This window comes from Choloepus didactylus, chromosome 2, assembly GCF_015220235.1.
Source record: "Choloepus didactylus isolate mChoDid1 chromosome 2, mChoDid1.pri, whole genome shotgun sequence".
Lineage (NCBI taxonomy): Eukaryota > Metazoa > Chordata > Mammalia > Pilosa > Megalonychidae > Choloepus > Choloepus didactylus.
Genome location: NC_051308.1, coordinates 19666466 through 19694421, shown reverse-complemented (window position 1 = coordinate 19694421; position 27956 = coordinate 19666466). Strand labels below are relative to the sequence as shown.

Sequence of the window (27956 nt, the reverse complement as noted above, 5' to 3'; positions counted from 1 at the left end):
CATGCATACTTTTCATCTGGCTAAGCCTGATGAAAGTCTGTTTTCTGTTAATGATTCCAGACCAAGTAAGTTGGGCTAGCAGTTCTCCATCATGATAGAGAATCAGGGTGAAAAGGAGAACCCTATGTAGGAATCTCAAATCCAAAAGCTCTGTCTCAACATCCACCTGAGGGTGGGGTGAGGAGTGGAGACAGATTGACCCAGGCAGCCGAAGTGTTGCCAACAGCTCACAGGGCAGACCCCCATGTTTTCCAAAGCTAGATACACTGGCAGATCCTTTGGCATCAAGAGAAATGAAGAGATTGCCGTCCACTGCACAGACCATGGGGCCAAGGCAGAGGAAATCTTGGAGAAAGGTCTAAAGGTGTGGGAGTATGTGTTAAGACAGGTGTGGAAACTTTGGTGTGGGGATCCAGGAACACATCAAGTATGAGCCGAGCATTGGTATCTATGGCCTGGACTATTGTATGGTGCTGGGAAGGCCAGGTTTCAACATTCCAGACAAGAACTGCAGGAGAGGCTGCTTTAGGGCCAACATAGAATCATTAAAGTGGAGGCCATGTTCTATTCCAGCAGAAGTATGATGCACTGTCCTTCCTGGCAAATAAAGAACTGCTTCTATCCAAAAGGCTCCAAATTTTTTTTCCAGTGAAATGTTAAAAAAAAAAAAAAAAAAAAAAAAAAGTATAGCTAAAGAATTATTTTTCAGTATTTTTCAGTAAAAGAAGATGCAGGAATGCTTTACCTTACCCAACCAAGTGTTTTCTTACTCCAGTTAGACTAATTTTAGTGTACTTACCATAGCTTGCTCCTTTAGTCTCTAGAATTTCACATAAAGTTCCTTGGACTTGGACTGAGACGTAAGAGTATCTAGGTTCTTGACCCAGCTCTGTCACTAGCTGTAACTGCTCTGTGCATGATCTTTGGCAAGTCTGTCAACCTCTCCGTACCTAAATATCTTGATTTGTAAAATAAGGTGGTTGGACTAGGTCAGTGGTTGCAGATTAGTGAGAAGTCTAGCCTTTGCCCTCAGCTACTAGGAGATGAACTCTAGGTCCCTGGAATGCCTTGCCTGTAGGAGTGTCTTTGTCTGGGGCTTTGGCTTCTGGACATTCCAACAATGATTTATGACGGCTTTGGGGCCACCTCTTGGAGGGGCTGGAGACTTAACAGGTTAGCAACCTGACAGTATATGATCAAGCCCCAGTAAATACTCTGAACGCCAAAGGCTTGGGTGAGCTTCCCTGGTTAGCAATATTCTGTGTACATTGTCACACATCTTTACCAGGGGGAGGTAATGCCATTCATGACTCCATGGAGAGAGACTGACCAGAACTTCACTTTTGTACTCTTCCCAGTCTTTGTCCTATGCTTCTTTTCCTTTAGCTGGTTCTAACTTACGTATTTTTTGCCATAATAAAACTGTAATCTTACGTAGAGGAGTTTCCTGAGGTCTGTGAATCATAAGGAATTATTGAATTTGAGGGCAGTTGTAGGAAATCCTGTATTTTCAGTCACCTGATCTGAAGTGAGGGTGATCCTGGGGATCCTGAACTTCTAGCTGTTGTCTCAAGTAAGGGCAGTCTTTTGGGGCTTTGCCTTCTGACTCTGTGGTTTGGCAACTTGCAATCTGCAATAACATTAATTTTAGATTGTGACCTCTACAAACATGCATGTAATTAACTGAAAAGTTTCACAAGATGGTACTTGTCTATACTACTTGTGTTGAGGTCTTTTATTTTATTTTATTTTATTTCACTAAAAATGGTGGTTATGATGCACTGAGTTCATTCCACAATCCACTAATTATTTCAGGAATACTTGCCTAGGTGATTTCAAGGCTGTTTTCATTTCAGGATTCTATGCTTTATAGATATTTTACAACAGGTATTTAAAAATGTAGAGTGGTTAAGGGATTCAGTGGCAGAGTATATTGCTTCAACTGTGTTTTTGTATAAAAGTGTTACTTGTTATATAATGATCTGAACATTTACATTGCATTTACTATGCATTTAATATTTACAAATGGTATGAGAAATAGAAAAGAGTAACATGTTCTGTGCTTATTCAGGAGACGTAATCTAATGGCCCACCTGGTCTGCTCAAATTTTCTTAACTATATCTGGAGTCAAGTTCAAGACCTCGTTATGAGCTTTGTGGCCCTGGACAAGTCTTTTCTACTGCGACACCCCTGAAGCTCAGAACATACTCCTGTCAGTGGCTGAGATTCGCTGACAACTTTTTGGGATGGGGAGAATCAGAATCTATGGCAGGGCATATGGTTAGAAAAAACTTTTTTGTTATTCTGATGTGTGTAATCCTCTGACCCCAATCATCTTTGCTTTGGTACATCTGCCCCTCCACACTCACCTCCCTAACCGCAGACCAGGCAATGCACACATCATTCTGGTTTATTTTCCATTCTTTTAAGGGTCTTAGGTTTATCATCAGGAAAGCAGGAGGGCTTTTCCTGACTCCTGGAGTAGATTAGGTTCTCCAGCAAAATGCTGACTTCTGTTACCAAACACCTCATCATCTTATGGTTGCTTATTCAATGTCTTTGTTCTGGCAGGGATCGGATCTTTGTTCCCACAGTATCTCTGGGTATTGAAAGTACATACATATTAAATGAATAAAAATAGATATTATAAGATTGTTTTCCAGATTTAATGTTTTAGAATTTTTATGTGATTTATACCTCAAAAAAGCTGTTAATTTCTTTTTTTTACTTTTAAAATTGTATAGATTATTTCAATAGGAATAGAAGGTTGATGGTTTCAAAATCTGTTTTGGGATTTATCATAATGCAGAGGTAAATGGAGAAAATGGGAATGTCCCTCTGTAAAGGCAGAGGGATTTAAGCAGGGTCTTGAAGAATAAGTATGCTTCCCAAGGTGCGGATAGGGAAGATGGCATTCTGACCAGAGATAACGGCATTTGCAAAGACAAAGCAGTGGGAGAATGTAAGCATGATAAGTAGGAGGATTGTAGGAGGTAGGAAAATGGATGAAACTACCTCTCAAGGTCACTGATGACCTCTGTATTGGCAAATCCAATGGTCATTTTTCATTCTTTATTTTGACCTATTGGTAGGATGATCATCTGATTTATTAGCCAATCCAGGATATTTTGAGAGTAAAAGGGGCACTATTAATAATTACACTGGGGCAACAGGTATAAACTGCTACTCTTCCCTATCAAAACAGGACATATAGTTACACCACTTAACGACAGCATTTGACACAGATGATTCTCTCTATCCCCGGACATGTTGCTCTCACTTGGTTCTCCTGTTTCACTGGCCTTAGAGTCCTTTGCTGGTTCTTCCTCTTTTCCTTATTCTCCAAGCTTTGGAGTATTCTGAGACTCAGTCCTTGGACCTTTTCTCTAGCTGCATACATTTCTTTAATGATCCCATGCCATTTCAAGGCTTTGAATGCATCTATATCCTGATGACCCCAATTATATGTCTCTAGTCCTGATCTTGCCTTTGAGAATATTCACATATCCAGCTGCCTACTTGATATCTCTGCTTGGTTGTCTATAAAGTATCTCAGAATTAATGCCCAAACTGGACTTGTGATCTTTCCTGGCAAACCTCCTCATCTTTTGGTATTTCTTGTTCCAGTAAATGGAAATTCCAGTAGTCTTCTCAGTTTTCTTTCACTGTTTATTTCTTACAAGCTTTTCTGTGTGTAGTGTTATGGATGATCCATATAAAACAAGTTGAATCAAGTTATTTTCTGCTTAAAACCCTCCAGTTGCTCTATATTTCAAAAGCCAGTCTTTTCCACGTGCTGCATACTCTGGCCCTTTTTCTCTTCTCTGACTTCATTTCCTGACCTCTTTATCTAGCTAACTCCATTCCAGATATACTGGCCTCCTTGCTATGCCTGCAAAACATGGAACACACCTGTCTCAAGAAAATTTGCTGTTCCATCTGTGAATCAATATGTTATTAAAGCCCAAATATCTGCATGGTTCACTTCTTTACTCAAGTCTTTACTCCAAATCCATTTTCTCAAAAAGGTGTTTCTTGAGCTCGTTATATATAATATTAAGACACAAATATCAAGACACAAATATCGACACATACACTCCCATGTAGCTGTCTGCTTTATTCTTTTTTGTAATAATTGATGCTACCATTTGATATCTGTTTAATATCTGTCTCTTCCCATTAGAACTTAATCTCTATGTGAGCAAGTATATCCCAATTACCTAGATTAGTGTTTGATAAATACTAAGCACTCAATAAGTATTTGTTTAGTGAATAATTGAAAGAAAGGGTACTGTGGCAAATATGGCCTGGAGGGTATATGGGAACTGTGGTAGCCAGTCTTCAAGAAGGCCTCCAATGATCCCTACTTCCTATATCATAGCCTGTATAGTCTCCTACATTGTATCAGGGTTGGTCTATGTGACCAAAAGAATGCAGTAGAAGCGATGGAATGTCTGAATAATGAACTTCCGAAGGTAGATCATGAAAGACAATTTGGTGTCTTCCTTCTCTCCCTCTCTGGGATATGTTAGTTGCCACTGTCATGATTAGAATTGAGGCCTCCTGCCAATAGCCATGTAAGTGCGCTATCTTGGAAGTGTTTCTCCAGTCAAGCCTTCAGAAGACTGCAGCCTGTGCCAACATCCTGAATGCAACCACCTTGAAAGACTCTGAGCCAGAACTGCCCAACTAAGCCACTTTCAAATTCCTGACCCACACAAATTGTGAGGTCTTAAATGGATTTTGTTTTATGTCAACTAAGTTTGGGGATAATTTGTTATCCAGCAGTAGATAACTAAAACAGGAACCAAGTGGTGGTTCAAATAATGTTTTATATCTAATGTAAGTGAAAAGCCTAAGAAATTCTTAAAAAGATTAAAAAAAAGCAACAGTAATTTATGAAATAACTTCAATACTGGGAACAATAATTTAAAAAACAATGTCACTTCTATGCTAAGATTTCTTTTTTATTGAAATATATGCACACACCATACAATCCCTCCAAAGTGTACAATCACTGGTTTACAGTATCATCACCAAGTTGTGCAGTCATCACTACAATTTATTTTTCCAACAGTTTTATTCACACACCATAACCACAATTTTAGAACATTTTCATTATGCCCCCAAAAAACAACCCAAAACAAAGCATACCCTTTATCCACCGCTATTATTGACCCCTAGTATTGGTGTGGTACGTTTGTTATTGTTGATGAAAGAACATTAAGATACTACTACTAACTATGGTCCAAAGTTCGCAATAGGTGCATTTCCCTCATATACATCCTATTATTAACTCCTTGTAATAGTGATGTAAATTCGTTGTAGTTCATGAAAACATGTTTTTGTATCTGTACTATTAATCACAGTCATCATTCACCACAGGGTTCACTGATAACAGTCCCATGTTTTATCCTCTAGCTTTCCGTCTCGTGACATATATGACTCTAAACTTCCCCTTTCAACCACAATCACACACATAATTCAGTGCTGTTACACTCACCATAATATGTTACGATCACCTCTATCCATTTCTAAACATTTAAATTCAACCTAGTTAAAAATTCTGCACACATTAAGCATCAGCTCCCCCCCCCCCAACACACACACTCTGTTCTCTACCTTATTCTATCTCCTGGTAACCTATATCCTAGATTTTATCTCTATGAGTTTACTTATTACAATTAGCTCATATTGTATGATCTCACTGATAAAACTAAGATGTTTTAAATTTACGTTCTTGACAGGGTTTGGCTAATAATATATTCACATAGTTTCCCTTGCTGGTTCTGGTATCAACGTTATTTTTCTCTAATAAAATGAGAGCTGAAATATCCCACCGCACCTCTACCCCCTTTTTTTAAATCTCCTGAAAGTGTTGGCTTAGTATTATCTGTTGTTACTTTGGTGGACTCATCTGTAAAGCCAGTTGGGCCCATGGTATTCTTTGTGGTAAGATGTCAATGTAAAGAATCGACATAGTATCTTCAAAAGCCATAAGAAAATTCACGCTATTTTTTTTTTCTCCAACCAGTTTCAGAGATTATGTTTTCAGGATTTCATTCAATTTTCTTCCACTCTTCATAACTTGGCACTGTACTGTACCATTCTTCTGGAACTCAAATTCTGTCACTAGATTCTGGTGCTTATTCCACAGTGGGGTACAACTAAACTTGAAAAGGAACTTCAGTTTAATTCGAACTAGATTCACAGGCTGCCCTGTATTCCAGAAGGATAAGATGAGATTTGTCGTCAGCGATCTTCCATCTTTGTCTGACACAAGGCTGTCAGCTACAAAGTCCGAGTGTGTGCAAGCAATATGTCCCTGCCCTTAAATCTCAGCAGTTTTAAGGAAGTACGTGGTCATGAGCAAAATCCTTAAATGAACGAACGGAACCGCTCTACGGCGCTCAGCAACGGCTAGTTGGTCCCGTGGCGCTGCGCACGGGAGCCTACACGCAAGCGCAGGCGAGGAGCCGGCGCCCTCTCCGGCACCGCACTGGACGGCTGCGGGGCGGCCTCCGACGACGGCGGAACCGGAAGTAGCGCGCGCACCGCGTGTTTCCGCATCCCACCTGCGGTGGTCAGATTTGAGCTGCGTCGTCCCCGTTGAGGGTTGGCGGCCAACGGCTCCCTCGCGGGCTGCCGCCGCCGCCGTTGCCCTTCACGCCAGGCAGTCGGGAGAAAATGGTCGGTCGGAACAGCGCCATCGCCGCCGGTGTATGCGGGGCTCTTTTCATCGGATACTGCATTTACTTCGACCGCAAGAGACGGAGTGACCCCAATTTCAAGAACAGGCTGCGAGAGCGTGAGTGGGTCCCGTCGCCCCTGCATCTGGTGTCTCGCTTGCGCCTCACATGGTGCCCCTTTCCCCAGCTTCCGCTGGCCTATTGGGAGCGCAACCCGACCCTCCTCTCTTCCCGCGCCTGTATTAGCCGGCGCGGCCGGGGGCGTCTGGGCCGCTGCGCGGGGGCGGACCGCGTGGCTTGGCTCGGGCTTGGCGCCTGCGAAAGATCTTGCTGAGACCGCGGGCGTAGCTGCCTGGCTGTACGTGACTGAGTGGGGGCTGGGAAGAAGAGATGGCGCCCCCTGCGCGATCCCCAGTGCTTTTACAGGCCTCGTGCGGGTCTCGATTTCCTCCATTTTGGAGGAAGGATTTTTTTCCCCATTTTGTTTTCCCCAAACGCGTTTGCTGAGTAAACTCACTCTAATTTGGGGAAAACAAAATGGGGAAATTATAGCTTAGGGTTCTTGTGGGTTTTTTTGGTCTCTCCTCTCCCTCCTTGTTAAAAAAATTTTTTTTGGCCGTTCACCCTTTTTAACCTATTCTTATCTCGAAAGTTGGTGTTTTACAAATTTTAGCCAGCGACTAAATCCGCAAATCCAATGCGGTATCATAGCATTCTTAAACCCTCTTGGTAGCTTCGCTGAAAGTGCTTCCAAGATATGAGTGAATGCTACAGAAATTGTAGGGGAGTCCAAAGGGCTGCGCCTTTCCCGTGGCTCAGTTTTATTTCATACCTGCGACATCCTTTCAGAGCAGTTGGATTTGCAACTGCTCTTAAAAGAGAGGGAAATAATGTCACTAAAGCCTTTGTGATCTGCTTTGAATTTCGGAGGTATCTTCTGTTGGCAACAATAGAAGAGCAAATTTGTTGCAGTCAGAACTATTTTTATAATTAAAGACAACTAGATTTCTCGGAAATTTCAGTGTCTTAGAAGTTAAAATTGACATGCTGTTAAATCCAGAAAGGTTGGAAGAACTATCCTATTTTGTACTTAAGTTTTAAGAAGTCATTCCAATAGCCACGTGCGGCTGGTGGCTACCATATTGGACAGTGCTGATTTTAATACCATTTACAACGTGACATCTAGTTCTCCTAGCTTTTATGTTTTAGGAGGAAAGGATTATTGTTTTATTTATGGTTAGTTTGCCTGATGGAAGGAATGCCGTTTTGGATTGAGGCATTGAGTTTTCAGGCCCAGGTTGGTCACTGATTAGCAGCATAAGCTTGGGCTTTCTAAACCTTAGCTGTAAAATCAAGTAATGCCACCTGCCTGTTGTAGGTTTTGTCAAGAATAAATGTTTGTCCACCACGGTTTCTGACACAGGGAAGACCCCTCGGTAAATGCTACTCGTAACTAAGAATTCAGGTTATCTTTTTTCCTGTAGCTTCAAAAATAGTTCAGAGGAGTGGGTGGTATGTATGCAGCACTCTATAAAGAATGCATTGATGTCTTTTTCCTTTGGAAATACTGCACTCCAATTTTTAAATTTGAGAAATCTGTTATTTTCAAAATTCCTTTTCTGTCATCTTCAGTCCATACATTTTTTTCTAGCTTTAGCAGTAGCTTACTGATTTGAGTGCTCACCATTTTTGGCCAAGTGACCTTGGGCAAAGAACTGCACAGTTGCAAGCTTTAGTTTCCCTCATAAAATGATATAGTAAATGTAGAGTTTAGTACAGTTCAGGTACATGGTAATTGATGAATTCTGGAGATTTTTTATGAATATAATACAATTAGGTTATTTAATATTTTAGCAAGAAAAACTTTTCAGAATGATTTTGCCATCTGTTTAAAGGTAATTGCATGAATGACTCCTTTTTTTTTTTTAAACTTTTTCTCTCTGTGTTTTTTTCCCCAGTTTTATTGAGATATATTCACATACCACACAAACCATCCGAAGTATACAGTCCTGGCCCACAGTATTATCCCATAGTTGTGCATACATCTCCATGATAAATTTTAGAACATTTTCATTACTCCAGAAATAAGAATAAAAAATAAGACCCAAATCCTTCCATGCCCCTTACCCCCCCCCATTGTTAACCCATAGTATTGGTGTAGTAAGTTTGTTACTGTATTATTATTTTTAATATGTAGTTCATGCAAGAACTTACATTTCTAGTGTTACTTGGTGACATACATGACTTTAAACAACCACTTTCAATCAAATTCAACTATAATATGGCATTACTTATAATCCCAGTAATGAGCTAACATCACCTCTATCCATTCCCAAACATTCAAGGTCAACCTTGTTAACAGTTCTGTACCTACTAACCACTCCCCCTGTCTAGCGTCTATCTATCTCCAGGTACCCTATATTCTGCATTTTATGACTCTTGAGTTTACATATTCTAGTTAGTTCATATTAGTGAAATGGTACATAATTTCTGTACTTTTGTATCTGGCTTATTTCAGCATTATCTCCTCAAGGTTCATTCATGTTGTCGCATGCTTCAGGACCTCATTCCTTATACTACTACATTCCACATAGTACTCCACTGTATGTGTATACTTCGTTTTGTTAATCCACTCATCTGTTGGTGGGCTCCCTTGGATTGTTTCCATCTCTTGGCCCTTGTGAATAATGCTGCTGTGAACATTGGTGTGCAAATGTCTGTTTGGGTCCCCGCTTTCAGATCTTCTGGGTGTATACAGAGTAGCAGAAGTGCTGGGTCATAGGGCAACTCGATATTTAGTTTTCTGAAGAACCGCAAAACTGTCTTCCACAACAGCCATACCATTTTACATTCCCACCAGCGGTGGATGGATAAGTGTTCCTGTTTCTCCACATCTTCTCCAACTTTTGTAGTTCCTGTTTGTTTAATAGCAGCCATTCTTATTGGTATGAGGTGATATCTCATTGTGGTTTTGATTTGCATTTCCCTAATTAGCTAATGAAGATGAACATCTTTTCATGTGCTTTTTAGCCATTTGTATTTCCTCTTTGGAAAAATGTCTATTCATATCTTTTGCTCATCTTATAATTGGGTTGTTTGTCCTTTTTTTGTTGAGTTGTAGGATTTCTTTACATATACTCTCTATCAAACCCTTGTCAGATATATGGTTTCCAAATATTCTCTCCTGTTGAGTTGGCTCCCTCTTCACCTTTTTGACAGTCTTTTGAATCACAGGAGTGTTTAGTGTTAAGGAGTTCCCATATATCTGTTTTTTTCTTTCATTGCTTTTGCTTTGGATGTAAGGTCTAAGAAGCTACTTCCTATCACTAGGTCTTGAAGATGTTTCCCTACATTTTCTTCTAAGTGTTTTATGGTACTGGCTCTTATATTTAGGTCTTTAATCCACTTAGAGTTAATTTTTGTATAGGGTGTGAGGTAGGGGTCTTCTTTCATTCCTTTGGATATGGATATCCAGTTCTCCCAGCTCCATTTATTGAAGAGACTATTCTGTCCCAGTTCATTGGATTTCGGGGCCTTGTCAAAAATCAGTTGACCATAGATCTGAGGGTCTATTTCTGAACTCTTGATTCAGTTCCATTGATCAGTATGTCTATCATTGTGTCAGTACCATGCTGTTTTGACTACTGTGGCTTTATAATAAGCTTTAAAGTCAGGAATTGTAAGTCCCCCCACTTCGTTCTGTTTTAGGATGATTGGCTGATTTTAAGAACTAGGTTATTTTGCATTTGTGTAGTGAAATTGATTTCAGTTTAGAGGTTTTTTCCATCTAATTGCAAATAGAAGATATACATCTGCAATAAAAGCAGGATTCTCAAATCATTCATTTTAGCTTGTTAGCTTTCTTAATGAAAGATTTTTAGAAAAAGAGGCTAATTTTGTTTAAGGTTTGGGGTTAGAGCTTGGGTTTTAATTTGTTCATATTTTTTGTCTTCCATTAGCAAGAACAGATTATCAAAACCCTTAAAGCATAGTATTTATCAACCTAAGTAATTATTAATAAATGAAATTTAGCCTTCAAATTATAGTGTCATCTACAGGTGTGTTTCATTTATACCTTACCATATAAAATGGTAAACATTTAAAAATCAAGCAAACTCATTATTTAAATGAATGCTTTAAAAATGATTTTAGATTTGGGACTTACTTAAGTTCATGTTTTATGTATATTTAAAGAAGGCATTCCTGTTTTTACTTGTTAGGTTTACACAATAGCACTTAGGACTGATAATCTAGCAAATATTGCCTCTAAGCCTTATTTTGTTGATTGAATGTGTAGCTCCTTTACTTGGTATTTTCGTCTGTTGCTAGCTGTCTCTTGATGACAGATACTTTATGATACTATATGTGAAGGTAAGTTAATGTAACAAGTTAACTGTTTTATGAAACTAAAACCAAAATTTTAATATTATTGCTAGAAATGTAAAGCAACTAGGCATTCCTAAAATTTGGAAACTTGTCAGTTGAATGTATTCAACAGCAATCACATACTCCCCCTTCTGGGGTGAGGGGGGCACTTTGAGGTTGTGTAGTAATGGAAACTCTGTTTCACTCTACGGGGTTTCATTATCATTTTTGTTATTTTTTCCCTGAATTCTGGCTTAGCAAATTGTATTCCTCAGTGTTTATTGCCCATACTTGCCGTGTTCACTGTTATTAGAAAAGCAGTTTAGAATAGGATTGAGTACACGTGCTCTGAAGTTAAACTCCTTGGGTCTGAATGGTCACTCCATCACTGTTCTGGATTGCTAATGATGCCGAAATGCAAAATACTAGAGATGGGTTGGCTTTTTTAAGGGGGTTTATTTGGTTACAAAGTTACAGTCTTAAGGCCATAAACTGTCCAAGGTAAGGCATCAACACAGGGTACCTTCACTGAAGGATGGCTGATGGGATCTGAAGACCTCTCTTAGCTGGGAAGGCATACAGCTGGCATCTGCTTGCCCCCAGGTTGCTTTTCAAAATGGTGTCCTCCAAAATGTCAGTGTCAGCTTCCAACAGCAGTCTTCAAAATGTGTCTCTCAGCTGCAGCTAGCTATGAGCTCCTTCTGTCTGAGCTTTTATAGGGCTCCAGTGAACTAATCAAGGCCATGCTGAATGGGCAGGGCCATACCTCCATGGAAATTATCTAATCAGAGTCATCACCTATAGTTGGGTGGGTCACATCTCCATGGTAACAACCTAATCAGAAGGTTCCAACTTAATCAACACTAACACGACTGCCCCCACAAGATTGCATTAAAGAATGTGGTTTTTTCTGAGGGATGTAATATATGCAAACCAGCACAATCACTTATTAGTTGTGACCTTCATAAGCTTTCTCGAAAATAACAGTGTTATTCTCAGGATTAAATGAACTAATTAATATCTAAAACATTTCGAGTAGTGAGTGCATGTCCTTTAACATCCAAGTGTTATCTTCATCTTCAGTTCTTTTGGAAAGTTTTCCATTTGTTTTCTAGACTTAGGACTGGGCTTGGAGCACTAGTCTATACCATACAATTTAGCAGTTAGCATGGTCTCATCACTTTCTGCCTAAAGAGGACCTAAACCCTTAAGCAAATTGAGAGTAGAGTTGTTATTGCATAGTGAGTAACAAACACTCAGTTAAGATGTTTGTTAGAAAAATAGGCAGTGTTCAAATTAATATGTAAGATCGGCTTTAACCTGTTTTTGTTGATGTTGTTATTGAAACTACTAGAATTGTATTATGGGGGTTAGAATTTGCAAGAGGTATTATTTTGGTTGAATCCAATTTATATGGTAGAATAAGAAAAGAGGGTTCCCTGACTATAGCAAATTAACCATCTATCTAGAGTTAGGCCAACAGGTCACTGACTCTTTAGTTAAATGTCGAGACTTGGATTTGCAGAATGCTTCAAGGTTTTCAGAACGCATTTGCTTGTTTTATGTTTTTGTGTCTCATAGTAGCCCTCTAAGATGAGGCAAACTTTATCTTTGGAGAATTGAAGTATTTATTTGCCTACTATAATAAATAGTAGAGCCTTACCTTTGTAAGTTTTTCCCTGTTATTGGTAGTTTTCAATGACTAGTGAAACTATCAATTCTTATCTTAGCATAACACAGCTCCTTAGCTGAAGGAAGTGTCTTAAAACCAAATGTTTATATGGCACATGTTAGGAACCAGGCACTATGTAACATACTTTATTAACTCTTTTACTCTTCACAACAATGAAGTGGGTACTATTTTTAGACCAGTTTTACCTTTGAGGAACTAAGGCACAGGTTGCTGTAACTTGCCCAAAGTCACACTGCCAATAAACAGAAGAGCTGGGATGCAAATGTTCCCTTTTACTCGTGGTTTGAATTTGTGTTGACTAATTGCTGATTAAGATTTTAAACTTTAGAAGTACATTTCTGAGCACACTGTCTCTCCCGTATTTTATTTTTAGAAAACTTTATCGAATATGGATTTATCCATTTTAAAATGTCAGTTTTCAGTATTCAGTATGGGTAGAATCTATTATGTTTTGGTAATAATAAAACTCTGTAATAGCAGCGGCTTAATTCTTGCTCATGTTATATGTCTTGTGTAGGTTGGAAGGGGGTGCTTGCTCTGCTTATTGTAATTACTCAAAGATGCAGCTTTTAGGGCTGCCTCCATCTTAGAAATTGTTGGTCCAGGTGCCCCAGAGGCAAAGAAGAAAGCTGCCCAGAAATGTAATGTTGCCCACAATTCATTGAACAGAACTATTCATATGGCCTTGATAAATCACAAACCAGAAAGAAGTAGAGATCCCAAGAGTCAGGAATATTTTGAAAGTAAAATAAATGACTACCACAACAGCTAGACTTCTTTTGATTCCCACTGTTGTAATGGTAAAATGAAGATAGTACTTTATATTTCTTGCAGGAAGAAAGAAACAGAAACTTGCCAAGGAGAGAGCTGGGCTTTCTAAGGTAATAATCTGTTTTTTTTTAGATTGTTATTTACTTTATAGAAATATTATTTTAAAATATGCTTCAGTATGTATTTTTGAGGAAGTTAGTTGACATCAGATATTGATTTTCATTTTTTAAATACAATTTGTTCTTTTTAGGAATAGTTAACTCAGTTCAGTGACTGATTATCTGGTCCATGGCTGCTTCTCCTTTGTTGGCCAGACAACTTACTCTACAAACAGTATTTAAGGGATAATAAGATGATAGTCTGCAAAAGACAAATGCACCAAAAGATTCAGGCTTTCTTACCCTGCTTCAAAATAATAATGCATAACATGTATTGCTTTAATTTTGCCTTGCTTCAACCTAAAAGAACCATGTATTATTCATTTTTAAAGTCATAACAAAATTATTCATACTCACTGATTCAGAATCCCACCACCCTAACAGATTTTTGCCCTGTTGTAAATGAAAATAAGAATTTTTTTCTTTTCATGGATTTTGTGTTCACAATTATTTTTAATGTCTATGTAGGTTTGTTTTCTTGATGAATGTTCTGTGATCTGTGTAAACAAATTAAATGCATATTAACTCTCGTGCATATAGTGCTTTCCTTTTATTGAAATTAGTTCCATTCTCTGGATTCCCAGGAATTGGACAACTGGATCAGTGAGTGGTTGTTTGCAAAGGAAGTTGAGGGAAGAAAAAATTAATAAAGGTTGTATTTTAGTAGTTATTTTGAAGCAGTTGAGTAATTAATGAGGTTAATTGACTGGACATGGTAATAGTGAAATAGAAGCCTAAGTTTTATAATAAAAGTGGAGACACCTTTGACTATTCTAGCAGGTTTACAATTTTCCAAAAAAAAACCATGTAGTTGGTGGCATTATATATTACCATAATCATTCAGTCTGATAGTATATAATAACTACCACAAAATGATAAACACATACATGCAAACTTATTGAAATACAGCTGCTTATAGTTAATGTCAAGACACTTAGAAGTAATTTAGCTGCCCAACAAATAGATAATGATTAAGCAATCATATACACCTCAATGGTAATTCTATTGCCATTTAAAAATAACTGATCTTTTAGATGCATAGTAAACCTATACAAAATACTGCTCGATTGGAAAAAATTGATTAGTTGTACAAAAATGTACAATGATGGCAAGCAAAATGTGTAGTTAAGTGTGTGTTTTGTCATGGATATATTTGTACACTTCATTTTTCTCTTTAGGTTTGTTTCATAGCTCAAGCAAAATGTGTAGTTAAGTGTGTGTTTTGTCATGGATATATTTGTACACTTCATTTTTCTCTTTAGGTTTGTTTCGTAGCTTTCTAAGAACTGTTCTAAGTGCCAGTTTGATCTAAGAATTTTTTTCTTTCGTTCATTTGGATGTAGATACTAAACTCTAATCCTTGTAGCTTTTTAGAACAAACTATATAATTTTTATTTTTTATTGGCATGATTTCCTGCATACTGGTATTTCCCCTGGCATAATTTTGGTTATCAATTACTAAACATTCTGTTTCCACAGTTACCTGACCTTAAAGATCCTGAAGCTGTTCAGAAATTTTTCCTTGAAGAAATACAGCTTGGTGAAGAGTTACTAGCCCAAGGTAAACTTAGTCATTAAAAGATGAAAGAAGTAGATAGAATTCTTTGCACTAATATAAATTTTTAATGCATTTTTTTTATTGTGAACTTTAACATACATACATGACAGTGATAAATTTTAAAGACTGTTATGGGTTACAGTTCCACAATTTCAGTTGTTCCGTTATTGTAACATATAATGTATGTACAGAAAGGTGTTAACTTTGAAAGTACAGCTCAACAAGCAGTTGTATAGGTAATTTCAAAAAAAATGTTCTGGGTTACAGTTCCACAGTTTAAGTTCTTTCCTTATTGTGAAAAATAGAATATATACAGAAAGGTGGTAGCTTTCAAAGCACAATTCAGTGAATAGCTATAGAGAAAATTTCAGAGAATGTTATAAGTTACAGTTTTACCGTTTCAGTTATTTCCTTCTAGCTATTCTAATACCCTAGGATATATATATATAAGGTTTCAGTATTTGTAATCCTTTATTAAATCCTATCTTGTCTGTTGCTACCCCTTCTCATTTAATCACTTTCTCGATCTTCAGGGGTGTCTAGGCAGTGAGCACCCTGACTTGTTCATATTGAAAGGCGGTGTCCACATTATGGGAAAGAGGGCTGCATCTGATTGTTGTTCTTAAGCTATTGCCTCTGAGTTTTAGGACTTGTCTGGCATAGGAACGCTCTGGTGGATCTAAGTTTCTGAGAGATAAAACTTAGTGAATCTTTTATAGAATTTCAGGTAGGGACCTAGGTATTTCGGGACTACTGTTGGTAAGGGTATGGCATACTGTGGCCATTTGGGATATCTAGCTGGAGCTTGCATAAGAAAAATCTCCAGGATGGCCTCTTGACTCCATTTGAAATCTCTTAGCCACTGTAACCTTATTTTGTTACCTTTCTTTCCCCCTTTTGGTCAGATAGGCATTTTCAATCCCTCGCTGCCAGGGCCAGGCTTATTCCTGGGAATTGTGCCCCACATCATTAGGGAAATTCATTCCCCTTGGAGTCATGTTCCACGTGGGGTGGGTGGGTGGGTAATTACTTTGTTTGTTGAGTTGTGCTCAGAGAAAGGCCACATCTGAGCAACAAAAGATTCTCTGGAGGTGCTTTTTAGGCATAATTACAGGAAGGCTTAGCCTCCCGTTTACAGCTCTTAAGTTTCACAAGAGCAAGCCTCAAGATTGAGAGCCTGATTTATTAAGTAGGGGGTTCCTAATTTCACATAACATATATTCTGTCTCAAGATAAACTGTCAGTTTCTCACATTATCATCACTTAGTTGTATAATCATCATCACTCTAAATTTTAAGCAATTATAACATAAAACATCCCAGAGCTCTTATCAGCTACTAGTTATTCATCCTTAGTATTAGTGTACTGTTGATAAAATATTTCTATTAAATATAGTCTATAAAAGTAATGGGTAGTTTTTCTATATACCACTCTGTTAACTCTATACCAGTGTCATACCTTATAAGTTCGTCATGCTACCACTTTTTATATTTGTAGTGCTAGTCTGTGGGTTACATACGTTTAAACAACCACTTTTGAACATGTTCCTCTTCACTGTGGCACTGATAATTATAATCCCATTAACGAACCATAATCATATGTGTCCATTCCCATACCATTAAGTTCACTGTCATTATCATGTCTATACATATTAGATTATCATTCCCCCTTAACTAGCTTCTGTCTGTCTCTATGTTCCCTATATTATATATTATAATAAGACCCTTACTTTAAATTGTTCACGGAGTTCATGTTAGTGGTAACATACAGTACCCTTCCTTTTGTGTCTGCCTTATTTCACTCAGCATTATGTTTTGAAGGTTCATCCATGTTGTATGTTTCAAGAACTCATTCCTTCTTACTGCTGCATAGTATTCCATTGTGTGTATATACCACATTTTGTTTATCCACTCATCTGTTGTAGTACACATGGATTGTTTCCATCTCTTGGCAACTGTAAACAGTGACGCTATGAACATTGGTGTGCAAATGTTGTCTGTGTCACTGCTTTCAGATCTGGGTATATACCAAGAAGTGAAATTGATGGATCTTAGGGTAACTTGCTATCTAGTTTTCTGAGGAACTGCCAGGCTGTCTTTCACAGCAGCTGTACCATTATGCAGTCCCACAAGCAATGAATAAGAGTTCCAATTCTCCATATCTTCTCCAATATTTGTAGTTTCCTGTGTGCTTAATGGCAGCCATTCTTATTGGTGTGAGATGATACCACATTGTAGTCTTGATTTGCATCTCCCTAAAAGCCTGTGAAGATGAACATTTTTTCATGTGTTTTTTAGCCATTTGTATTTCCTCTTCAGAGAAATGTCTTTTCATATCTTTTGCCCATTTTATAATTGGGCTGTTTGTACTATTGTCATTGAGTTGTAGGGTTTCCTTTTATACGCAAGATATCAGTCTCATCAGATACATGGTTTCTAAATATTTTCTCCCATTGGGTTGGCTGCCTCTTCACCTTTTTGACAAATTCCTTTGAGGTATAGAAGCTCTTGATTTTGAGGAGTTCTCTTTTATCTGTTTTTTCTTTTGTTGCTTGTGCTTTGGATGTAAGGTCTAAGAAACTACCTCCTAATAATAGGTCTTGAAGATGTTGCTCTATGTTATCTTCTATGAGTTTTACTGTGCTCTTATATTGAGGTCTTTGATCCACTTTGAGTTAGTTTTTGTATAGGTTATGAGGTAGGGGTCCTCTTTCATTCCTTTGGATATGGATATCCAGTTCTCCCATTCCCATTTGTTGAACAGACTGTTCTGTCCCAGTTCAGTGGATTCGGAGGCCTTATCAAAAACCAGTTGACCATAGATCTGGGGGTCTGTTTCTGAATTCTTGATTTGATTCCGTTGATCAGTATATCTATCATTGTGCCAGTACCAGGCTGTTTTGACTGCAGTGGCTTTATAGTAGGCTTCAAAGTCAGGAAGCTTACGTCTTCCTACTTTGTTTTTCTTTTTTAGAATGTTTTTAGCAATTCAAGGCCCCTTTCCCTTCCAGATAAGTTTGATAACTAGCTTTTCCAAATCTGTAAAATAGGTTGTTGGAAATTTGATTGGAATTGCATTGAATCTGTAGATCAGTTTGGGTAGGTTTGATATCTCAATCCCCATTTAGTCTTCCTATCCATGAACAAGGAATATCTTTCCATCTCTTTAGGTCCCCTTTTATTTTTTTTAGTGAACTTACGTAGTTTTCTGTTTAGAGATTTTTTACATCCTTGGTTAAGTTTATTCCTAGATACTTGATTTTTTTAGTTGCTATTGGGAACAGAATCTTTTTTTGAGTGTTTCTTCAGTTAGGTCATTTCTAGTGTATAGGAGCATTACCGACTTTTGCGCATTAATCTTGTATCCTGCCACTTTGCTGAATATGTTAGCTCAAGTAGCTATGTTGTCGATTTCTCAGGATTTTCTGAATACACGATCCATAACATCTGCAAATAATGATAGTTTTACTTCTTCCTTTCCCATTTAGATGCCTTTTATTTCTTTGTCTTGTTGGATTGCTCTGGCTAGAACTTTTAGCACAATGTTGAATAATAGTGGTGACAATGGGCATTCTTGTCTTGTTGCCGATCTTAGGGGGTAGGCTACCAGTCTCTCACCGTTGAGTACTATGCTTGCTGGTTGTGGGTTTTTCATATATGTACTTTATCATATTGAGGAAGTTTCCTTCAATTCATATCTTTTGAAGTGATTTTATCAAAAAAGGATGAAATGATCATTTGATTTTTTTCCATTTCTATTTGTTAATGTGTTGTATTACATTGATTGATTTTCTTATGTAGAACCACCACTGCATGCCTGGGATGAACCCCCCTTGGTCATGGTGTATGTTTTTTTAATGTAGTCTTTTGGATTCGATTTGCAGGTATTTTGTTGAGAATTTTTGCATCTATATTCATGAGGGAGGTTGGCCTGTAGTTTCCTTTCTTGTAGCATCTTTATCTGGTTTTGGTATTAGAGTGATGTTAGCTTCATAAAATGAGTTCAGTAGTGTTTCATTTTCTTAAATTTTTTGAAAGAGTTTGAGCAGGAATGGTGTCATTTCTTTTGGAAAGTTGGGTAACATTCCCCTGTGAAGCCATCTGGCCCTGGGCTTTTTATTTGTGGGAAGCTTTTTGATTACTGATTGGATCTCTTTACTTGTGATTAGTTTGTTGAGGTCTTCTGTTTCCTCTCACGTCTGTCTAAGCTGTTATGTGTTTCCAGAAAATTATCCGTTTCCTCTTTAATTGTCTAGTTTATTGTCATACAGTTATTCATAGTCTCTTCATATGATTTCTTTAAATTTCTTTGGGACCCACCATAATGTCCTCCCTCTCGCTTATGACTTTGTTTATTTGGATCGTCTCTCCTTTTGACTTTGTCATTCTCACTAAGGGTTTTGTCAATCTTGTTGATCTTCTCGAAGAACCAACTTTTGGTTTTATTTATTCTTTATTGTTTTTTTTGTTCTCCATATTATTTATTTCTGCTTTTAATCTTTATTATTCCTTCAGCTTGCTTTAGGAGTAGTTTACTGATCATTATCAGTCTCTTTGTTTCACTGGGTCTAAGATGAGTCTCTTGTAAGCAGCATATTGATAGTTCATACTTTTTAATCCGTTCACATTTCAGTGTTATTACTGTGGACAGTTCGCGAATCAGCCGTGTTATCGTTTGGTTTTTAGTTGTCAGATCTATTTTTTCCCTCTATTTATTTCCTTTAAGTTACCCTTAGTAGTACTCTACAGTTCTTTGCCCTTCTCCGGGCCTGTCTCTCCTTTCTTTGCTTCTCAACCAATAGAACTCCCTGTAATATTTCTTGCGGGGCAGGTCTCTTTTTTTTTAACAAATTCTCTCAGCATATGTTTGTCTGTGAAAATTTTAAACTCTCCCTCAATTTTGAAGGAGTGCTTTGCTGGATAAAGAATTCTTGGCTGGCAATTTTTCTCTTTCAGAATTTTAAATATGTCATACCACTGCCTTCTTGCCTCCATGGTGCCTGCTCAGTAGTCACTACTTAGTCTTATGTTGTTTCCCTGGTATGTGGTGAATTGCTTCTCTTGCTGCTTTCAGAACTTTCTCCTTCCCTTTAGCGTTTGACAGTCTTATTGGTATAGTCTCAGTCAGTTTATTTGGATTTATTCTATTTGGAGTTTTTTGGGCATCTTTCATTTGCATGTTTGTATCATTTAGAAGGGTTGGACTAGAGGTTTTCCGCAACAATGTCTTCAAATACTCTGCCTATCCCTTTACTCTTCTTCTTGTTACCTTCTGGAACACCAGTGATTCTTAATTTGTGTTGCCCATCGTTTCCCTGAGTTCAATTTCAATTTTTTTCCATTTTTTTTCACTTTTTGTTCTTTTGAAAAAAGCTTCAGTGACTGACAGATTTCAAATGGAGTCATGAGGTCAGTCTGGTGGACATTCTTATGCACTATATAGATAACACTTTTTAGGTTTTATTGTATTGGAATAGCTAGAAGTAAATACCTGAAACTACCATACTCCAACCCAGTAGCCTTGACTCTTGAAGACGATTGAATAGCAATGTAGGTTATAAGGGGTGACAGTGTGATTGTGAAAACATTGTGGATAGTACTCCCTTTATCCAGTGTATGGATGGAGGAGTAGATAAATGGGGACAAAAACTAAATGAAAAATAGGGTGGGATGGGGGGTGTGATTTGGTTGTTCTTTTTTATTTTTATTTTTTATTCTTATTCTGATTCTTTTTGGTATAAGGAAAATGTTCAAAAATAGATTGGGGTGATGAATGCACAACTATATGATGGTGCTGTGAACAGATGATTGTACACAATGGATGATTGTAGGGTATGTGAATGTATCAATAAAACTGGATTTAAAATAAAAGTAATGTAAAAAGGTTTAGACAGAACATGCTGCAGTGTATTTGTGGGTGTATTTGTGTTTTTTTGTTTCTTTCAGGGGAAGAGATTAAGGGTGTAAGATGCTATGACAAACTTTACTTTTTATCTTCCCTCTCCTTTTCCAGGAAGATTCTTGACATAATTAGAATTTTTCAATTAATTTCACCTGAAGGTTGCAGGTGGCCTTGTTCCTGTACTCAGGTTGCTTACAAACTAGGAGAGGTTAGAAGTAACATTTCCCCCTTGTGTATATATCTTTGAGACATTTCCATATCAGTGTATGTGTTCTGAATTATTCTTGTTAATGGCTATGAAGTATTCAGTTACATGAATGAACTATAGTTTATTTCAGATTTTTTACTTGCATGTGTTTTTTCATCAGTATCACTTGGAGATTAATAGAGTTGATGAATAGAAGAGATTAATAGAGCTTATTAATAGAGTTGAATTATTGGCAAGGAAGAGTGCTATTCAGATTGGTAATTTATGTAAATCTTACAGGGGAGTTTGAGAAGGGTGTGGACCATTTGACAAATGCAATTGCTGTGTGTGGACAGCCACAGCAATTATTGCAAGTATTACAGCAGACTCTTCCACCACCAGTGTTTCAGATGCTTCTGACTAAGCTCCCAACAATTAGTCAGGTAAGGAAATGTTACAAAATAAAAGTAAATAGATTCTGAGAAATCTTTGCGGGCATTGGCATCAAAAAATGAGCTTATACTTGAGGAAATAATGAAACTCATCCATGAATGAAACTAGTGGAGATTTTCGGTGTTTGAAATTTTCTTCTGTAATGGCCAAACATTCAAATTATTAAGCAAAAGATCTAGTAATTGTGCTGTATAGGTGGATCAGATGTGTCTTAATGTGAAGCCTTGGGTGTTAGTATTAAGTCTCAGAATTCAGGCTCCTTGTCAGTTGCTTCTAAAACTGGCTTTCTGCCTCCTCTCCTGGGAGTTTAGATTTTCGGTTAGGTGGCCTGGCTGAAGACAGGTGTCATTATGGCATAGTTTGGAAATTGTGTCATAAGGGACTGTAGACTACCACTGACACTAACTTGTCTAAAGACTCAGTGCCTCTGCTTCTTCTGAGTTGAGCTTTGAGTTTGGAGCTATTTGAACTACCTCTCCAAATCCTAATTGACTAGTACAGATTAACCATTTATTTAAAAGGTTAATTTGTGCATAGTTTGAGTTAATTAATAAAATGTATTCTGTTTCTTTTTAAATCCATTCCAGGGAGCTCAAATGAATCTACTCTTTGGTATAGCATGTGTATTATGTATGTTAATTTCCTCAGTTTGTGTTATTAAAAATTAGTAAGATAGTGTTGGAGGATTTTTGCAGCACTTTATGGTGTACCTGAACAGTTTATTTTTCAAAGAGCTCATCACTCAACTAGATTGGAAAAGGATTGGAAAGAAAATAGAGGTCCCACAGATTCAAGGGATAGAGTTGGAAAACCAGGGACTTGGGTTTAAGTCCTTTTAATGTGGTTTCCTGTCTGTTTTAATCAGAATCTTTGGTTTAATATCATATGCTGTTTGAAAGGCAGTATAGCATTGTGCTATTGGAAAATTGGCCTCAGGGAGTTGTTTTTTGAGATATGGGGAATTCAGGATGAAGCCTGAATTTCTCTCCATAAATTGGGTCTCCTTTACTCAGTTAACTTTCTCAGTGTTCAAGATCATCATTTAATGACTGTGAGCGTTTCCAGGCCAAAAGGGAAGTGTTTGGAACATTGGAATATCATTAAAACTAATCAGTGCTAATCAGTGTTCCTCATTTGCTTGGGGGAGTGCAAAGAGATTTTAATTTTTTTTTTTAGTTATGTACTTGAATATATATAGCATAATGTAATGTTATGCCTTCTTGATTAGCCTGAATTTTGAAATGGGGCTTACAGTACTATGAGCATCATTTACCCAGATTATAACAATGTATAATGTCTTAAATGTTAAAATAAATGTCAAAATGGATAAACTTTAGCAACATTTGATTCTTTGAATACAAAGAGTATTAAATGAATATGATATTTATAGAGATTAAATTATGTTTCTTTTTTTTTTCCTCCAGAGAATTGTAAGTGCTCAGAGCTTGGCTGAAGATGATGTGGAATGAAAAAGAAATGTCAGCATAATCAAATCTCAGTTTAAAATATTTTAAAAATTCGGAAGATGAACAGCTCTGGGGGAATAAGGGCAAATGTGCTTGATATGGACTGTGTACCACACTGAAGTCTACCAAAGTTAATTTTTACTTTGTGTAGATCCATTTGTCTGTTTTATTTATTTTTCCCAGTGAAAAGTGTCTTTTGATGAGTATTTTTCATTTTATAAATATACTGAGTTACTGAAAATCATGGATTTTGTTTCTTCCTAAAATGTGCAATTAAAATGTACATACATGTAACAATACTTAGGTTAAAAATACCCAGTGCTCAGTTTTGAAAGATAAGACAAAAAAAAAGTATAGGAGAAAGCTGAAGGATGCACATTTTTTAAAGCTGTACATTTTGCTGTGCGTCAGAAGATTGTATGAAAACTTGATTGTGTTTATCAAATATTTGTGAAACATGCTGCTGTGCTATATTATGAACTTCACCTCTACCCCTTCCATCAGTCTTGAAATACTTTGTTTAAATCAATGAGCTTAGTGAAATGTTTTATTTAAAACAGTGGGCTTAATATGTTCTGGGTATTTATCACCCTTTGTTTTAGATATGTGTAGTTGTAAATAGCACTAGCTGTGTGAGCTTCACCAATTCGTGTCTGTTCACTTTCCTCATTTATAAAATAAGGGAACCGGTCCAGTGCTTTCTGCGGTATCCCTTTCAACTCCTAATGTATATTGTTCTTTTCAGCATCTTCAAATCCACTTAACCTGAGGAGTGTCTTTGTTTGACTACCAGGCCTTGCATTGTTTTATACGCTGAATTTCGCATGCTTGCCTGACTTAGTATTTCCAAATTGATCTTTTGTTAGTGTCTAACTATTGTGTTGATTTTCACTGTTGTCATATGGTTCTGTCACAACTCTGTAAATTAATTTGAAGTGTATTGGTAACTGGATGACCTGCTTGTAAGAAATGTTTATTCCCCTTTGCGTTTCTCTTGGGTGTACTTCTTTAATCCTAATTCAACTTAATTCATTTATCTTGTTGAACACTAAGAGTAAGGCATAACCTTGTGGCTGAAGACTGAAAAAAATGCAGCTAGTGGGACCTTTTGTTCTCAAATATTGACATGTTTTCTGCATGTCAATGTTTAAAGATCCTTGGTATTGTATAGCATGTGCTGAACATTGTACAAACTGGCTTTTATGCTGTCTAAAAGTCTGCAGAGAGATCCCAAAGGTTTTTCCTATGTACTGGGCTTTTGGTTTACTAACAGACTTTTCTTACTTATCTTAGGGGTTTTTGTGTGTGGTGGTTGTGGTGTAGTGGAAAGAGTTTGAAATACAGGTCTAGCTTCTGCCTCTAGTTAGTCACATAGCCTTGGGCTATCATGTCATGTCACCTGTAATATTCTCACCTATAAATTAGAACATCAGACTGGATGGTTCAAACATGTAATTACTCTTCCTCCAGGTACCTTCTTTCTTTTATTATTATTATCATGACACTTGGTGTACTTTTTGGGGAGGGGATGATCAATAGAAACATGGCAGTCATTTTACTAATAGGCTCTGAAATTCAAAGCATTGTAGTAGTGATTGGTTAATAATTGCCCATGCAGCTGAGAAACAAGCTTCTCTCTTGCAATAGTCTAGGTATACATTGGGGGATGTGTGGGGCGGACAGAGGGAGAATGTAGGTGGAAAAAAGAGCAGGGAGCAGACAGCTTGGTAAGAAAAGAATGGGCCCAGAAAAACTAAGAATTGGCTGGAGGAGTAGGGGTCAATTTAGATTTGGGGAGGGTAGAAAGCCAACTCTATTTATGTCCTTGAAAATTGTATTGCGGTACAAGCTGGGTTTCACTTGGCTTTCTGGAAAATAATCCACTTTGATTTAAGCCTTGTTGAAAAGTCTGTGATAGCCTCCCTTTAGAGCTGATTAAGCCAAGTACATTTTGGCTTAATCAGCTTTGGTACTTTTGAAGGTATTATGTAAAAAAAGAAAAAAAAGAAAAAATCACCTGTTTTTTTTACCCCAGTGAACACAATGTTTCCTGCCTAAAGTTTTAATAGTGATGAAACCAGGGAATTGTGATGCTAGCCAAATGGTACCCAGTAGATGGGAATAAAACAACTGAATATTTAATTCGAGTGAAACAGTATTACCATGTGCTAATGTTGCATGCTATTATAAAATCTTTGGAAATGCAAACATGTATTAGGGTGTGTTGACATGTTTCTTTGGGAAAGATCTTTGTTAAATACAAAGGTTCTATAGTTTGTATTTAAGGTGAAAGCATTTAAAACATAGCTTACCTGACAGTAGTATTGTTTTTCTATTAATAGATAACTAGAACTTATGTTCACATTTAACTTAGGTAAAGTGTGTAAAACCTACTACAGTGTGCCTAGCATACATTCAGTAAATACTTGATTCTTCTAATCCCTCAGTAAGTTTGATATTTTTACCTCTCTCCTGCCTTTGTGACCTCACTGATTCGACCTGTGGACCAGAGTGTTAATGAAATGTTATTGCAGAAGAGATTTTGAGAAAATTGGCATATCATGCGGCCATCGCAATTTTTTTTTCTTGTAACATAAAAAAAATGCAGTTTTTATTGCTTGTGCCTCAACTGTTTAAGTGAATATTAAAGGACTTGGAGAAAATTTTGGCTTGGTGTATATTTGCAAGAGTGAATTCTGTGGATTTTGTTTACTCTAAAGCAGTGGTAGCTAATACAGGTTAACATCCCATTGAAAAGGTTGAGAGCCATGAGATTTCTTGCCCAGGAAAATGAACGTTTGCATCTGACATCAGAGAGTTGATAGGTATTCCAGATTAAGAGCCCCTGCTTTAATGTAAATAGATAGGGGTTCTCTATATTGATGTTTCTCAAGAAACAGTGAAGTTCAATCAGTGGTAATGTGGAACAAGTGAATAGAAAATCCTTATTAGCAAATACTAGGTATGTTAAGGTTGCAATAGTAGTTTATAAAAATGAAATGCATGACAAAAACTGACTAATTGGTAACAATGTGATATTTAAGAACACCTGACTGTTCTTGATAATGATCAGGAGCATAAGGACCATCAATACTGAGACTTTAAATATGTCCAAGATAGGCTAATGTATTAAATGTATTTCAGGAATTTTTAATTCCAGGAAGAAGCCCAATTAAGCAGAAATTAACATTTTCTAAGTATTTTAGTTATGAGTTTTGATTCTATATTTGTGTCTAGGTGAATTGAGTGGGATTTTTTTTTTTTTTTAGATTCAGGGCTTTGAGGACAGAACATATATATACTTTTCAAGACTACAAGTACTTTCTGAAAACAGTCCGGAAGGCATTGTGGAACTACTGAACCTTATTTAATTTTCATTATTACTGAAATGAATATTACTTTGACATAGTGACAAAGAAGCTGTGGGTGCTGGAGGTTATGGGTGGTGTTCAAGACTGGGAAGAGACAGAGAAAAGGAGATTGGCTAAGCTGGAGTTTGATGTGAAGAAGGGTAGCCAAATGATATCCAGTAGATGGGAATAAAACAACTCAATATTAATTGAGTAAAACAGACACTGTTACCATGTCCACCACAATGTCTCCAAGTGTTTTGTGCCAGTGCCTGATGTGAACATTCAGGGAGAAAAATATCCCTGCCAGAATTTCACAGATTTAAAAATCCATGTACCGTGACTTTGTTGTTGCACAAGGAACTAGACAGGTGGAATTGAGTTGGCCTTTCAGTTTGTTTTTTGGTAACATGGGAATCTTTGGAATTCTAAAAGTAGAACCTGTCTCAGTTTACCCAGAATAACTGCAAAGACTAGTTCCAAGAGGTTAAACGTGTTCACTCAGTGACCTCTAGACAGTATTCACATTAATCATGCAGTTGTTCACCCTACTCACCTTTGAAGAGGATGACTTTATAGTGCTAGCAGAGATTTGTCTTGTAAACAAATTGAGTATCCCCTTCCTATGGGGCCCTGAAAAAAATTCTCAAAAGTTTTATAAATGTTTCCTTTATTAATTAGGACTCCTGTGGCAAGTGCAGAAACCCAGCCTGAAGTAGCTTAAGGAAAACATTTATTAGCTTCTTGAGGAGAGGAGTGGATCTTGCCTTTAAGATTAGGACTGGAATCTCCAAAACAAGGATAATTCCCTCCATCCCTTGCTTTCCTACTATGGTTTCGTTTTCACAAACGATTAAGGAAGAGGCTGGGATTCTGGGCACTGGCAGCTTCAGGTCCTTGTATGAACACTGAACTGCATGACGTATTAACTCATTTAATCCTCACAACTCTGTTGTAAGGTAGCTGTTCCCTTTAACAGGTGATGAAGTTCAGCCACAGATTAAGAAACATGCCTAAAGTTCCATGGTAAGTGATAGCTAAAGGGTCTGAATTAAGAAGTATGACTTGCAGCTGTACTTGGCTACCTGTTTGACAAGCTAGTATAAAGGAGTTGGGAGGGCTTTTTAAAAAAAAACAAGCGGAAGTACTGTTTACCAAAGAAGAAAGATAATGGACAAACAAAACAAAATGGCCATATGTAATTCTAGTCGGAGGTAGAATGGGTGGTCATTGTGAGAATGCAGAGCCCAAGGATGAGTTGAAAGCACAAAACATCGAAGTCTGTTACATCTTTTTTTATTTTTAAACAGAATTTGTGTTCTTTAATTTAGTTTAATTAATTAATAAAAATTCCTCTTCTTCCC

At 37.3% G+C, this 27956-nt stretch overlaps 1 protein-coding gene, 1 non-coding gene and 1 pseudogene across 2 annotated transcripts; all 3 read left to right on the top strand.

The window, feature by feature from the left end:
- Positions 1–91: 91 nt before the first annotated feature.
- On the top strand, positions 92–6547 carry LOC119511131 (annotated as a pseudogene).
- A 7-nt stretch (positions 6548–6554) lies between these two features.
- Positions 6555–25905, top strand: TOMM20 (translocase of outer mitochondrial membrane 20). Its single transcript, XM_037821370.1, has 5 exons — positions 6555–6809; positions 13583–13629; positions 15157–15238; positions 21624–21766; positions 23201–25905. The coding sequence occupies exons 1-5, from the start codon at positions 6689–6691 to the stop codon at positions 23243–23245; spliced, it is 438 nt and encodes a 145-aa protein (XP_037677298.1). The 5' UTR covers positions 6555–6688; the 3' UTR covers positions 23246–25905.
- Positions 7399–7533, top strand: LOC119528368. The gene has a single exon (XR_005215672.1). It is a non-coding gene; the product is annotated as a small nucleolar RNA SNORA14 (small nucleolar RNA).
- Positions 25906–27956: the final 2051 nt, after the last annotated feature.

Coding starts and splice junctions, on each gene's coding strand:
- TOMM20 (XM_037821370.1), top strand. CDS start 6,689: ATGGTCGGTCGGAACAGCGCCATCGCCGCCGGTGTATGCGGGGCTCTT. Junction 15,239..21,623: donor TGAAGAGTTACTAGCCCAAG/GTAAACTTAGTC, acceptor TAAATCTTACAG/GGGAGTTTGAGAAGGGTGTG. Junction 21,767..23,200: donor AGCTCCCAACAATTAGTCAG/GTAAGGAAATGT, acceptor TTTTTCCTCCAG/AGAATTGTAAGTGCTCAGAG.